Here is a 15,765-nt window from a genome sequence, read left to right on the forward strand (position 1 = left end):
CTTGTGTCATGCTCCGGTTGGGATTTCTTTCCTAATTTTGCAACATAAGAGCAAAATGGCGGCATTGTGAATACGGTCAATTACATGTACTCTTTCAGCCTGTACATAGTATGGATGAGTGAACAAGTCTGCTTACCAGTTCGATTGGTAAAGTTGTCAAAAGTTGTCTTTTTTAAGGGGGGGGGGGGAAATCTTTTTGTATTCTCGCTACTTTTTACCATGTGAGATGTTTTAACAAAAATGCTTTTTGTTTTTGTAGTCCTACTAGTGATTGTATTGGGTATGTTGCAGGGCTTCTTCGAGAGTGCCCTGTGTGTGTGTGTGTGTGTGTGTGTGTGTGTGTATGACTGACGCTCTCCCCTTGAGGAGGCGAGAAGAATGAACATTGAATTCTGTCAAACAGGGAGGTCCAGACTGAAGAGAAATGTACTAAAAATGTCAACAGTTTTTTTTAGCAGATCTGCGCCTTTATTTTTTATTTTCTTAACCGTTTCAGTCAATCAGAGTATTTGTGGGGGAAGATCCTGCATCTTTATGTTCGGTTATGTTCCTATTTTATTTTTTGAAAGACTTGTTTTTCTCACTAACATGTGATGTTCAACTTCAAATACTGTCTTGTCTGGTGGGGTTTTATGCCAGAGTTGATGTACTCTGTTTGTGAATGCTATGGGACTTCCAGTGAGACACCAGAGAAGAGCCCAGGCTGGAACAGCGGTCCGTTCTGATGTCAGGGCAGTGATGCTTGTTGTTCTTATTCTGTTTGTTCCCTTTCGGCAGATGGGAGTATTTCAAGGGGAGACGTCTGTGTGTCGTCGTCTCCCCCCCCGCCCCCTTTCGGTGGTGATTTTGAATGGTGGTTTGATTGCAGTATTGAAAAGTATTTTATAAAATGAGGAGGCAAGTAAAGCTGAGAAACGTTATTTTTTGGGCATCTGCCTCCACATTGATAGCCTCTCTTTCTCTGCCATCTGTTCGTCTCTCTCACAGTGCGAGGTTTGGACAGTTCCCGTCATTTTGTATTTGTTTCTAGTCGATTTCCTTTTTATCTGGCATTAAAATCATCAAAGAACAGTTGGGAATTCAGTGAGGGAAAAAAAAGTACTGTATCTTTTACATTTTTTATGTTTTCAAGCTTGTGTTTATATTCTTTTTCTTTTTCTATTAATATTCTTTAAATCTATATGAATCATCTATATTCTTGGAAGGAAAGATCAGGGCCTTGGGGGTGGCATGGGACTGAGGATATGGCATGCGAATCAACCGGTGGGTTATTCTGTAAACTCACTGAACTTGACCCAGTCATGCCAAATTACACGATCAAATTCTCAGTTTTTCCTAATCTTAAAAAAAAATTATAATAATAAATTTTAACAACACATAAGTATACTGTAACATCGGTGGTCTAACATTGCAATAGTTCCCCCTGGTGTAGTTTTCAGGGATGTGATCAGTACACACAATGAGGAAGTGGAAGGTGAAGTGCTGTACCGCAAAAAAAAAAGAATCGCATCGTCCATGTTATTGAATTTAACCCATTTCCTTTTATTATAGATTTAAAAGGGAAAGGAATGATTGAGTTATCCGGCATGGGATCTCTTTGCCCTGTTGTGAACAAATGGACCACGGCTGTCTCCTCCCCCTGCCAGCTTAACCCTTCAGACCCTGGTCTCTCGCTCTCTGCATGCTTGCTGTGTTAGTTCCTGTTATACTGTCCCTGGGAACCGGTGGGCCTCCTTTCACGGCTACCGCTCCCTCCTATAGCTTTTTCAAATTGTACTGTAGTTATGTGAATGATGTAGTTAAAAAGAAAAAGAAAAAAACATTGTTGCAACGTACAGTACGTGTACATTCATGCTAAGATTATCTGTATGTATGTAGCATTCAATTACACACAGCACTAACAAATAAACCTTTTTTCATTTATAAAGGTGTGTTGTGTTTGATTCATGACAGGCACTGGTGATGTCATAGCTGTACTACTCTCATCCAGGCTTGTTGAGAACATAAAAGTATTGGGTCTGTCATGGACCTAATTTGGCTCATCCTTGAGTATTTCTTTTGTTAGACCAGTGAGAAGCTAATCTGAAAAATGGAAAGAAAGTTCTTTGCCAATTTGTTAAATCAAAACATTTGCATAGTAGGTGTTCCCCCACTACCAAAAATAGCACTACAACACTGACGCAAAGTACCATGGAACCAAGTCGGAATATTGTCTGATGAACATTGTATGAACGTTCCATTACCAAACACGGAATAAGCCATTTCACTTTACAGGTGAGTGAACTGAACTCTGGGTCATGAGAGGGATAACATGTGAATTCTTAAAATGGTGGCTATTCCCCTTTAAATCCGCGGCAGCGATTAAGCGACAATCTCCTGAACGCTAGATGGCAGTGTTTTCTTAGCACGGAGGTAGGCCAGCCAGATGGGCATTCCACAAATTTACCCCGGAAGAAGATTTGTTTTGCGTCCGGGTGGCTCCGCTCTCGATTCGCTATCCGCCTCCCTGCGGTCTCTCTCGGCCGGGGTTTTGTTTGTGCAGAAAGAGCCCTGAACCCCAACCTCCGTCGGGCTCGTGCCGGGAGTCCGAGCTGTGTTCCTGCGCGCCGCTCGCACATGCCACGCGCTCAGCCCACGGTGCGAGGCGCCGCGCGCTCCCCGGCGGTGCGAAGTCTGGGTCCGGAGCTCCCTGCTAGCTACCTGCTAGCTAACTAACGCAACATCGAGTTCTCCTCCTCCACCCCCTCTCCTCTCCAGCTACTGGTCGTCTGTCAAACCAACAACTGCTTGATAATACTGGACCACCGAGGGGATTTGTTTTATTGGCCTTCGGACTTGCAAAAATTCGGGTAACGTAGTGAGGATCCCCTCCTTGTAGCTTTATTCTAATTCAGGCAATAGCATAAATCTGCAGAGCCGCAAGCCCAACGTCTGGGCGGGGCTTCGGGGCTTGTACTCTGTGTGACTGCGTGGGTGGGGCGTCGGGGCTTGTACTCTGTTGTTTTCTGTAAAACCCGGAAGTAGTCAGTTTGTGCTGTTTATTTTTTTACAAGCAGTGAGGACTCGACAGCATTTGCATTTCTGTGTTCCGTGTTGCGGGTTAGAGTTAGGGTTATGGTTAGGGTTGAAAATAAACAGCACAAACTGACTACTTCCGGTTTTACAGGAAACAACACAGAGTACAAGCCCCGCCCAGACGTTGGGCTTGCGGCTCTGCAGATATACCCTACTCTTCGTTTTGGGTAAATTTGAATGAAATACCAGTGATTAAATTAAACAACCAGTCAGTTTATTCTCGTCTACCTCAACACTCCACCCATGTTTTCTCCTCATTCCCATATGTAACTTTAGCTGCACTATCGTCGTCCTGTCCTGATCGACCAACATCATCATCCACTCGAGCTTCGTCTGCTTTTCTGCTCCTGACAATCCGAGCAAGGGGCGCTGCTCGTCCGCCACTGACACCAGTGAACCCCGGAGGGGCATCTGTGGATCTCCATCTCTGTCTGGCTCTCTCCAGGGATCCAAGGTAGCTAGCCGACTCCTCAACTGGACAGACGGAGCGAGAATCTCATCACCTAAAAACGGCGACTGTGGTTATTGGTTTTTCGCCCCCCTCTTTCTCCGTTGCACTCGCCCCTTCCCACGTAACACTTGAGTCCCCCGGGTGTCGCCATGCCGGGTCCAGTGGCCGGTAGCAAGTCCCGTGTGTACGCAGACGTGAACACGCTGAAGAGCCGAGAATACTGGGACTACGAGGCTCACGTCCCCAGCTGGACGTGAGCGACTCCGATAGAATGGATACACGCAGGTGGTTTTTATGTACCGTGGCCAGGCTTCATCCAATACACCGAGCAATACAGACAGTTTCAGTTTCCCCCCTGAACTTATTTTATAGCCGATACCCGATATACAGGCAACATGAACTGAATATATGGATGTGAATGAATGAAAACTTTATTTAACAGATTGCAGAATGGGTACAGTACAGCTCAATACACACAATTGTTAAGGGGATGCAGACCAGAGAAAGACGTTTGTCTTGTTTACATCAGGGTCCCCCATTTTCAATTCAGTGACATTTATGACATACACAACATACATGACATGACATTTATGGCATAGGGACATACAGGTATATAGTACTGTAGTGACGTCCAATCACAGCAGACGAGGGGTGCGGGGCTCACAGCAGACGAGGGGTGCACCGTGCGGGGCTCATTGATCCCCAAGTGTTTCTCTATTTCGTTCCTTGTGTGGGTAATAGTTACCAGAGCAATCTCTGTACACTAGCTCTATTTCTTATACCCTTCTCTCTGATCCCTTGTTCTCTTTTTTTCAACTATGTTCAATTCAAATTACTTTATTGGCATGGAACATGTAAAGAAAATGTTTGCCAACGCATAAAAAAACGTAAATATTTATATATAGGTGTCTAAACTGTATATATATATTATGTATATACATATATATAATGTTTTTCAAGTTTTCATTGTCTGGCCCTGTGCAGTAACCAGGAGGACTACCAGCTGGTTCGTAAACTGGGCAGAGGGAAGTACAGTGAGGTGTTTGAGGCCATCAACATCAACAACAATGATAAGGTGGTGGTTAAGATCCTCAAGGTGAGTGTCTCCCGTCTGTTGAATCCAATCATAAAATCCAAACATCCGTCTTTTAGCCTGTGATATTTTTTCAGCGTATGTGTGAAGATGTTCACTGACACGTTATTCCTGGCCCGCCTCCCATCCCGCGGACGTCTCTAGTTTCTGCTGAACAACTACAGTAACTCAGTTTGACTCAAATTACATATTTTGCCAACAATGGCAGGTGCTGGCTCCCTGGAAGCGGCACCATTGAGCCTAATTTGAACCAATATCAAATCGAAATCTAATCAGATAATCAGTGCTGATATATACACCCCTACTCAGACCTAGATAACTGACAATGACACACGGACACAGGTCGGTTCTTTATAAATGGGCGTTTATTATCTTGGGCTCATCACAACTCCTCGTCCCTCTCACGCCGTGAGAACTATATTTATTGAATGAACACAGTACAAATGCATCAGTTAAATACAATGGTGCATTTACTCAAAAGAAATAAAATACCTCGTTGGCCGCTTGTCAAGAAAAGAGGTTCTTGAGTCCTTGTTCTATGAAATACATTTGACGTCTGCTTCAACTCCAGACGTCCATAAAATGTAGTTTAAAACTTGTCGAGCAGCGTTTTACACTTGCTCAACCGACGTCCATCAGAGCACGGCCGCTCTGTCATTTCCACGGTTAAATGTGACACTCTCGTGAGACTTTGTGCCTTATCACGTTTAACTGTTGACCAATGAATTTAGCTTTTTACATCAAATTATTTATGCATCACATTATTTATCTAATTATTACGTTATACATGAAAATAAGAAATCAATGAATTATGAATATAGAATATTATGCAACAGCACTTACGCTAGAGGTGTGCTACAGGGAATAAACGAATACAAAATATGTATCTTAACTGATTGAGTTCTCCTCTCCTCCAGTTTGTCCCCCCTCCAGTTATCTGATGTTGCAGAATCAGTCTAGTTCAGTGGTTCTCAAACTTTTTACGCCAAGTAAAGTACCACCTGAGAACGTAGCTGGCTCTCCAAGTACCACCATATGACCGACGTTAAAATACAGTCTATTCAGCTATGCACAGTTCACGCAGGAACTCTTCATTCTCTCTCTTTGACATTGACAACTCACATAAGCAGGGCCGGACTGGGTAAATAATTCAGGCTGGGAAATATAGTGTTAAATATAGCCCCAGTCAGGTCACTTTCTAAGTGGGGGTACCCTACCAGGAAATATTTTGTTACAAAGACTTAATTTCCTGCATTCTGGTGCAGGAATTTTTGTAAATGTACCCTTTAAATGCCAGTGTTTGTGATGGGCATCACAAATTCTTGTAAAAAAAAAAAAAAAATCAATATATTTTCGAATTGTAAGCCTTTAAATGCCAGTTTGTGTGATGGCATCACAAATTATTGTTAAAAAAACACACAAAGTAAAGTATTTTCAATATATCAAATGCAAAGTAAATTTTTCTGGGGGGGATTATTACAGGCTAGGCATGTGTCAATGATTAGCAACAACAGATTTTGATGGGTTTTTTGTAATGTCAGATTTAACAACAACTCTTTTCAGAAAAGTGGGAGTATTTCATTTTTTATCTGACATTACAAAAAATCTAAAAATAAAAATGGTTATGATCAGGGCTGAAGTTGAATAAAATATTTATGACTGTTTAGACTGCATTACTCTCTGTCACAGTGGTCTCCTGGTTGTTCCCCACTTAGGTTATCTAATTATAATTATACTATATATATTATAATTTTTTCAACTACCGCCAAGTACCACCAGTGGTACGCGTACCACAGTTTGAGAACCACTGGTCTAGTTAAATAAATTAAGTCCAGTTGTGAAAAATATGTCGTATTTATTTTTAATTTGAATTTTTTCTTCTATTTTCTTCACATGAATAGAAGTAGAAGCTGCAGCTATCATTTGGGAACCGATTGACGGAAGTGAAACCAGTGGATTTTCCTCCATCTCTTATCTCACACAGCCCAGGCTCAACACAGCTCCACCTGTTCTCTGCATCGCAGTTTCAGCCACAAAGTCCTCGGTCCCTCACGCCCTTCAGAGCACCTGCGTCATTTGCTCAGTGCAGAGTAAGATCCTCTCTCTATACCCTTGCTAAAAAAAGAAAAGAAAAAGACAGTCGCCGCATTGGTCAAGAAAACCTCCCAATAATCTCCCGTTCTCACCCTAGTTGGTCCTTGCCAGCTGCCAAACTGAATCCCTACACCCGAGCCCGCATGACGGAGGCCTGGCAGCAGCATGCTGTCGCTCCACCCCCGGTCGTCCACACTATACCGCCGGGCGCCGAGAACGCCCTGGGCTGCGCCGTGTACGGCATTGTGCTGCAGCCGGACCCCCCGTCTCTCCAGCAGCAGCAGGCTCAGCATGGCCAGCACAGCCAGCACGTGGGGGGTCAGCAGCACAGCGGAGGCCAGCACAGCCAACCACAGCACCCTGCCCAGGCCCAGCAGCCCTCCCTGCAGGTGGGTATCGAGGGTGGGCACAAGTGTGGCGTCTGCGGGCATGACATCTCCCACCTGGCGAACCCTCACGAACACCAGTGCATGGTGAGCCAGGACCGCTCGTTCCAGTGCACTCAGTGTATGAAGATCTTCCACCAAGCCACGGACTTGCTGGAGCACCAGTGCGTTCAGGTGGAGCAGAAGCCGTTTGTTTGCGGCGTGTGTAAGATGGGCTTCTCGCTTCTCACCTCACTGGCCCATCACCACAAGTCTCATAATAGCACCCACCCCATGAAGTGCTCCACCCGTGAAAAGACCTACCGCCCCGGTTCCTCACGCAACGCCGCGTCCACCTCCTCGGCAAGGGCAACCAATCCCCAACATCCCAACAGTGGCAGGGCATCTGCAAGTGGGAGCTCCTCCATCCTGCCCTTCCCCTCGTCCCGTGACAGGCCGTATAAGTGCTCGGTCTGCCAGAAAGGCTTCAAGCACCTGTCGGAGCTGCAGCGCCATGAGCGGGTGCACACGGGAGAGAAGCCTTTCAAGTGTGATACTTGCGATAAGGCCTTCAGTCAGTCGTCCCACCTGCAGCACCATCAGCGCACGCACAGCAACGAGCGGCCCTACAAGTGCGCCATGTGCGACAAGAGCTTCAAGCACCGCTCCCACCTAGTGCGCCACATGTACACCCATTCCGCAGAGCACTTGTTCAAGTGCAACTTGTGTGAGCTGCACTTCAAGGAGTCTTCTGAGCTCCTCCACCACCCGTGCCATCCGCAGGGCGCCCGCCCCTTCCGCTGTGCCACCTGCGGTAAGGGTTTCAAGCGCCCGTCCGACCTGCGTCAGCACGAGCGCACGCACTCCGAGGAAAGGCCTTTCCACTGTGACGAGTGCCAGATGAGCTTCAAGCAGCAGTATGCGCTGGTGCGCCACAGACGCACGCACAGGGACCCCACCGACGGGCCCTTCAAGTGCAACCTGTGCGACAAGGGCTTCCTGCAGCCCTCCCACCTGCTGTACCACCAGCACGTCCATGGCATGGACAACCTCTTCAAGTGCGCCTCCTGCCAGAAGGAGTTCAGCCAGTCGGGAGAGCTACTCAGGCACAAGTGCGGTGAATCATCCTCGAGCTCGCCCGACAAGCCCTACAAGTGCGACGTGTGCGGGAAGGGCTACAAGAAGAGCTCCACGCTGCAGCGCCACCAGAACTCCCACTGCAAGGAGAAGCCGCTGAAGTGCTCCCTCTGTGACCGCCGCTTCCTCTCCTCGTCCGAGTTCGTCCAGCACCGCTGCGACCCGTCGCGCGACAAGCCACTCAAATGCCCCGAGTGCGATAAGTGCTTCAAGTACTCCTCTGACCTCAACCGCCACTGGCGTGTGCACACGGGGGAGAAGCCGTACAAGTGCGCCACCTGCAACAAGGGCTTCAAGCAGAGGGAACGCATGATTAAGCACCAGACCACACACTCCAGAGAAGGCCAGTTTAAGTGTGTGTGGTGTGGTGAGCGTTTCAGCGACTTGGGATCACTGCAGGCCCACACTGTGCAGCACACTGCTGAGGCAGGGGGCTACCCAGTGGCCCCCTGCATATAGGCCCACTAGCATATTCCTCCCTTTAGTGTGGATACTAAAACTACCCTTTTCCTGCAACATGCAGCCCCTACCGCCCCTATCCCTTGCAGGCTACTCACAAACTCAAAAACATACAATTTTCCACACTTGCAGGACAAGCCTGGCGGTTTTTAACCCATTTACTCCCCAATGGTCCTACATTAACACATTGAGTGCCACACCCCCTTTGACCATAATATGGGCTAGAGTGCCAGTAAGGAAGTCAATGGGAGGTCGGGGAAATTTGCGAAGGCTTAAACTATATCTTAAATTATGGGTCTAAAACACCCCTTGCTTATCAATGACTTGCTTGCAGTCAACATGTACGAAACGGATTGTTTTTTCATTGGTACATTTCCGTTTTATACCGTTTTGATTCTTTTGAATACGAGTATAGTTTGAGAGTTCTAGTAATTCCAGAGAAATTCCGTGATAATAGCTCTTTAGTGGAATACACAAAACACGTTGTAATTTTTCGGCTTGCAGCAACAAACGCTAGTGTCTGCTTTTACACTCTTTTACGACAAAAAATCGAAAAGGCACAGACATTACAAATGCAATAGGTTATTTTATCGTAAAAGACATGACGCCAATTAGCACAGTAGAAAATATGGGATTCAAGAAGCTAATGAAAGTTATTGACCACAGATACTAGAAAATCTAAGCAAATTAATAAAGGGAATAAGATTATTAATTAAACAATGTTTAGATACAGTACTGAATTCTGCCATCCGGACACATGCTATTTGAAATATTATTATAGAATATAGAATACCATAGGCCTATAAATGGCCTTATAGCCAACTAAATTTGGATGCAGCAAGAACCGTCCGTGAATGAAATCTACACAGTTCCATTCTTATAATGCATATGATCCAGTGGCGGTAGGTTGCCCCCTGGTGGAATATAATAATCTATGCACTGGGCCCGGGGCGGTTACTGCGTTAGAAGAAGGTGCGCGGACTGATGACGACATCAACTCGAGACGAGACATTCAGTTGTTTTGGCGGTCGGAAATCACCCATAATCACAAGAAACATTCATTCAGACAGTACAGTTGGATCTAACAAAATGGATTTATATGGACACATTCATGGATAATTCAAGCCGGGACCACAAAGCTTCTCAAAGGGTTGGCTCGACACGCGGCGGCTCTCCAACTCGTCTCGTAGTGACGTCTTCGTTCTACCGCAGCAAAAAAAGTGAGTCTATCTATTAATAGCCCGCCGGTGCCGGGCATAAGAAGTTAATTAAACTTGACAGAAATAATTATTTCATGTATATCGACGATAATTATCGATATCGAGTGATATGAAAATTATTTTATTTTATCGCGATAACATTTTTGGCCATATCGCCCAGCCCTAATCCAACGTTATAGTACAAAACACATAATCGAAAGCTGCTCCCAGCCTCCCCAGTGAATGTAGTAACAGATACTGCTTGCCAGAGAAGGGAAAACCCCGGACCGGACTTTTTTTCTGATGCACATGCCCACCCAATCCAATCCAATGATGTGCCATACCATCCGGGAGACGATAGGTGGTGGTATTTGCCCTTTTCGAGCTCAGACCCATTCCCAATGATAACGTTAGGCTGGATGGATGAAAAATTAATGGATATTGCTAATAAAAGCAAAAAAGAAAAAGACGAGAACTCGTCATTGGCACTCAACGCATAGCGAGTTAACAACTAATCTCGTCGTTGGCACTCAATGTGTTAAAGGCCCCAATAAGTCTGCTACCCTGCCTGAAGGCTAGTAGTCACCCCTAACCCCATCACTCCTACACTGAGACAATTGCCCTCCTTCCTTGCCTGCCGTCTCTCTTCTCCTCGTCTGTTACCTCACCTCCACCCCGGTTCCCATATTCAGACAGACAGTTGATGACATTGATGTAGGTTGAAAAAGGGGCAATGCGCATCTTATTGTCTTACTGCCAACAAAGCCTGACTGTTTGTGTACAGAAATAGCTGCCATCACTCCGGTTGTCCAGGCAACCACTTTTTAATCTCTACCTTCCTCAACATGGACCAACTGCTAACCCCTCTCCACCCCCCCCCCCCCCCCCAGAAGAGCAAGAGAATCTGAAATCGCCACATCAGACTCAATTAACCATCTTGACTAAACCAACCAGCCAATCAAGCAAGCAACCACTCGTTTTTGTGTTTTGTAAATAAGGTTTTAGCAGTATGTTTTGCAGAGGTGAAGTGGGAAGTGAATCACATTGGCGCCTCCAGTCCATCTCAGTTGACCTGGCTAAGCCTGAGACCGTCTGGACTAAATTGACCTGGCCAAACTTGAGACCGTCTGGACTAAATTGACCTGGCCAAACTTTAGACCGTCTGGACTAAATTGACCTGGCCAAACCTGAGACCGTCTGGACATCCAGTGGAGGAGGACAACCCCTTCTTTTTCTCTCCCCCTTTCTTTCATTGCATCCCTTTCTTGTGTCTTTTGCCCCCTCCTTTATTTGTCTTTTGTTCCCCATCTCCCTCTTTTGTTCCAACCATCTTTCTCTACATCACTTTTTTTTCTACCTTCCTCTCCTCTTACCACATCCCTCCCTCCATTCTCTCTCTCTCCATCCGTTCCTCCCTTTTGCCTCCTCCCCCTCCCTGCACCCCCCCTCTGCCATCCCCTTCTGGATGGATACCAGGACTGTTCCCATCACCGACAACCTCATTATTGTCGCTTAGGATCAAAGACTACAACGTCCTACAAACCCTGACGTGCGTGTTTCTTTGGTTGGATGGAGGGTGACTAAATACTTATTTGTTTCGTATTCCTGCAGTAATACCCGGACTCCTCACGTTCTTCCTTCCTCCCCCCCCCCCCCCCCCCTCCTCCTTTGCTTTAGTATTTTTAGGCTTTTTATGTATGAAGAAGTATCCAGTATGCTCCACGGCTTAGACGTGTTTGTGGGTTGTTTTCATTTTAAAATTTTATTTTATTATCACATGATAGGGGATGGCAGGGGGGGGGTTATGTTGTGCTATTGTGAAATGATTACGATGATGATGTTTGTGAGTGGATGTGGATGTTGACGTGGGCCACGACTGCGTAGCCGCTCTAGTTTGAACCAAAACACCAATATGATGCAGCGCCCCTGCCCTAAAAGGTGTGGAGAGACATAACCAACCAGCCCAAGTTATTGTCATAAAAAAAGAAAAGATAAAAAAGAAATAAACCTTATGGTTGACATCGATCTCGCCCTTCAATATAGACTTATATAGAAATATATATTTCACACTAATTGTACTCTGAATATTCCCACACAGAGATCAGTGCTGTTGGACTATGTGCTGGAAACGAGTTCTCCGTTGACCATGTTCACACGGCTGCCATTTTGTTTTTGTGTCATGCTCCGGTTGGGATTCCTTTCCTAATTTTGCAACATAAGAGCAAAATGGCGAGGGCGGCTGGGTAGCGCTGCGGACTAAGCGTCTTGTCTACCACCACAGAGCCAGTGGGATCGAATCCGGCTGTGGTGCCTCCGGCTTGGCCGACCGTCCATACTAACACAATTGGCAGTGTTAGCGGGTGGGAAGCCGGCGTGGGTGGGTCCTGGTCGTTGTAAACAGCGACTCCTACAGTTTGGTCGGGGCGCCTGCACAGCAAGGGAAGGATCTGGGAGAGGTAGTGTGACCTTCCACATGTTACACTCTCCCGATGAGAGTCCGCGCTGCCAGATGAAAAGAAGAGGTGGGCTGGGTACACATGTGTCGGAGGAAGCATGTGATAGTCTCTGCCCTCCCAGATCGACGGTAGGGGGTGGAGTGCGCAACGACCAGGAAGGGGGGATTGGGAATTGGCATAACGACTAACATTGGGATGGGAGAAAAAAATCTCAGAAAATGGAGGGAAAAGATAATAATAATAAAGAAATAGCAAAATGGCGGTGTTGTGAATACGGTCAATTACATGTACTCTTTCAGCCTGTACATAGTATGGATGAGTGAACAAGTCTGCTTACCAGTTCGATTGGTAAAGTTGTCAAAAGTTGTCTTTTTTAGGGGGGGGGGGACCCTCCATGGACTCTTTTTGTATTCTCGCTACTTTTTACCATGTGAGATGTTTTAACAAAAATGCTTTTTGTTTTTGTTGTTTTTGTAGTCCTACTAGTGATTGTATTGGGTATGTTGCAGGGCTTCTTCGAGAGTGCCCTGTGTGTGTGTGTGTGTGTGTGTATGACGCTCTCCCCTTGAGGTGGAGAGAAGAATGAACATTGAATTCTGTCAAACAGGGAGGTCCAGACTGAAGAGAATGTAAAAAAAAATTCAACTGTTTTTTTTTGCAGATCTGCGCCTTTATTTTTTATTTTCTTAACCGTTTCAGTCAATCGGAGTGTTTGTGGGGGAAGATCCTGCATCTTTATGTTCGGTTATGTTCCTATTTTATTTTTTGAAAGACTTGTTTTTCTCACTAACATGTGATGTTCAACTTCAAATACTGTCTTGTCTGGTGGGGTTTTATGCCAGAGTTGATGTACTCTGTTTGTGAATGCTATGGGACTTCCAGTGAGACACCCGAGAAGAGCCCAGGCTGGAACAGCGGTCCGTTCTGATGTCAGGGCAGTGATGCTTGTTGTTCTTATTCTGTTTGTTCCCTTTCGGCAGATGTGAGTATTTCAAGGGGAGACGTCTGTGTCGTCGTCTCCCCCCCCCCCCCCTTTCGGTGGTGATTTTGAATGGTTGTTTGAGTGCAGTATTGAAAAGTATTTAATAAAATGAGGAGGCAAGTAAAGCTGAGCAAAATGTTATTTTTTAGGCCTCTGCCTCCACATTGATAGCCTCTTTCTCTGCCGTCTGTTTGTTTCTCTCACAGTGCGAGGTTTGGACAGTTCCTGTCATTTGTTTCTAGTCGATTTCCTTTTTATCTGGCATTAAAATCATCAAAGAACAGCTGGGAATTCAGTGAGGAGAAAAAAAGAAGTACTGTATCTTTTTTATTTTTTATGTTTTCAAGCTTGTGTTTATATTCATTTTTTTTTCTTTTTCTATTAATATTCTTTAAATCTATATGAATCATCTATATTCTTGGAAGGAAAGATCAGGGCCTTGAGGGTGGCATGGGACTGAGGATATGGCATGCGAATCAACCGGTGGGTTATTCTGTAAACTCGCTGAACTTGACCCAGTCATGCCAAATTACACAATCAAATTCTCAGTTTTTCCTAATCTTAAAAAAAAATAAAAAATTTAACAACACATAAGTATACTGTAATGTCGGTGGTCTAACATTACAATAGTTCCCCCTGGTGTAGTTTTCAGGGATGTGATCAGTACACACAATGAGGAAGTGGAAGGTGAAGTGCTGTACCGCAAAAAAAATAAGAATCCCACATCTTCCATGTTATTGAATTTAACCCATTTCCTTTTATTATAGATTTAAAAGGGAAAGGAATGATTGAGTTATCCGGCTTGGGATCTCTTTGCCCTGTTGTGAACAAATGGACCACGGCTGTCTCCTCCCCCTGCCAGCTTAACCCTTCAGACCCTGGTCTCTCGCTCTCTGCATGCTTGCTGTGTTAGTTCCTGTTATACTGTCCCTGAGAACCGGTGGGCCTCCTTTCACGGCTACCGCTCCCTCCTATAGCTTTTTCAAATTGTACTGTAGTTATGTGAATGATGTAGTTAAAAAGAAAAAACATTGTGGCAACGTACAGTACGTGTACATTCAAGATTAACTGTATGTATGTAGCATTCAATTACACACAGCACTAACAAATAAACCTTTTTTCATTTATAAAAGTGTGTTGTGTTTGATTCATGACAAGCGTTGGTGATGTCATAGCTGTACCAATCTCATCCAGGCTTGTTGAGAACATAAAAGTATTGGGTCTGTCATGGACCTAATTTGGCTCATCCTTGAGTATTTCTTTTGTTAGACTTTTGTTAGACTAACATTTGCATAGTAGGTGTTCCCCCACTTCCAAAAATAGCACTACAACACTGACGCAAAGTACCATGGAACCAAGTCGGAATATTGTCTGATGAACATTGTATGAACGTTCCATTACCAACCACGGAATAAGCCATTTCACTTTACAAGTGAGTGAACTGAACTCTGGGGTAGAGGGATAACATGTGAAATCTTAAAATGGTGGCTATTCCCCTTTAAATCCGAGTAGGGTCCAGCTGCAGCGCCGGAGAATCATCTCACTGGGCAAGCCTGTGGCAGCCACGAACCTGCACTGTTTTAATTGAGCGTGTGTTATTGGATTGATTGATTGATTGAAAAATTTATTAATGTCCGCCTTGTTTCGAACTGGTTATGCTTAGGTCCTCTTTCGAAGTCGGTTATGCTTAGAGTTTATCTTTAGAGCAGGGCGATAGACCAAGAAAAAAAAATTCAAAATGGCGCTGCTAAGGCCGGCCGCCGTTCTGTTAGCTCCGTCGAGACTGTGCTTACTTTTGTTAATTTTTATATTTTCAAAGTTTTATTTGTACCAACTGTTGGTGCATTAAATGTGTATGACCGTCAGTCACTCATTGACATTGGATTAAGGAAAACTTACCGACTGGATTGCTCTCTGGATCGGATCGCTGAACAACAACAATGGCCAGCTGAGATCCTTTGTTGCGCCCCACACAAGGAAGGGGGGAGACGGCGAGGAAGGAGAGCTGGTGTCCGAAACAGACTGAGATCCAGGCGTCACAGAACGACATTGCCCAGCATATAGTGAAGGGCTACATCTGTTCCTCCCTCCCCATCAACCTGGACCCCCTGCAATTTGCATATCGCCCCAACAGGTCCACGGAGGACGCCATAGCCCCCATGTGCTGCACACAGCAGCATCACACCTGGACAAGAGGCAGGGGAACTATGTGAGAATGCTGTTCATTGACTACAGCTCAGCATTCAATACCATAGTCCCCTCCAAACTCATAGCCAAGCTCAGGGACCTGGGCTTGAACTATGACCTCTGCCAGTGGGTCTTGGACTTCCTGACGGGTAGACCCCAGGTGGTGAGAGCAGGCAACTGCACCTCCTCATCCATCACGCTCAACATAGGGGCCCCCCAGGGCTGTGTTCTGAGTCCCCTCCTCTACTCCCTGTACACACATGACTG

The 15,765-nt window shown here is 45.5% G+C and overlaps 1 protein-coding gene across 2 annotated transcripts; it reads left to right on the forward strand.

Annotated features, from left to right (window-relative positions):
* Nucleotides 1-2,510: 2,510 nt before the first annotated feature.
* Nucleotides 2,511-14,419, forward strand: LOC311231078 (uncharacterized protein). 2 transcript variants are annotated; one of them, XM_084317559.1, is made up of 5 exons: nucleotides 2,511-2,849; nucleotides 3,352-3,529; nucleotides 4,511-4,622; nucleotides 6,521-6,709; nucleotides 6,811-14,419. In XM_084317559.1, the coding sequence occupies exon 5, from the start codon at nucleotides 6,857-6,859 to the stop codon at nucleotides 8,672-8,674; it is 1,818 nt and encodes a 605-aa protein (XP_084173685.1). In that variant the 5' UTR covers nucleotides 2,511-2,849; nucleotides 3,352-3,529; nucleotides 4,511-4,622; nucleotides 6,521-6,709; nucleotides 6,811-6,856; the 3' UTR covers nucleotides 8,675-14,419. The 2 variants fall into 2 exon arrangements, with proteins under 2 accessions (XP_084173685.1, XP_084173684.1); XM_084317558.1 differs by having other exon boundaries at nucleotides 6,521-14,419.
* Nucleotides 14,420-15,765: the final 1,346 nt, after the last annotated feature.

The sequence above is a fragment of the Notolepis coatsorum genome, assembly GCF_963971535.1.
Source record: "Notolepis coatsorum genome assembly, chromosome: 6".
Lineage (NCBI taxonomy): Eukaryota > Metazoa > Chordata > Actinopteri > Aulopiformes > Paralepididae > Notolepis > Notolepis coatsorum.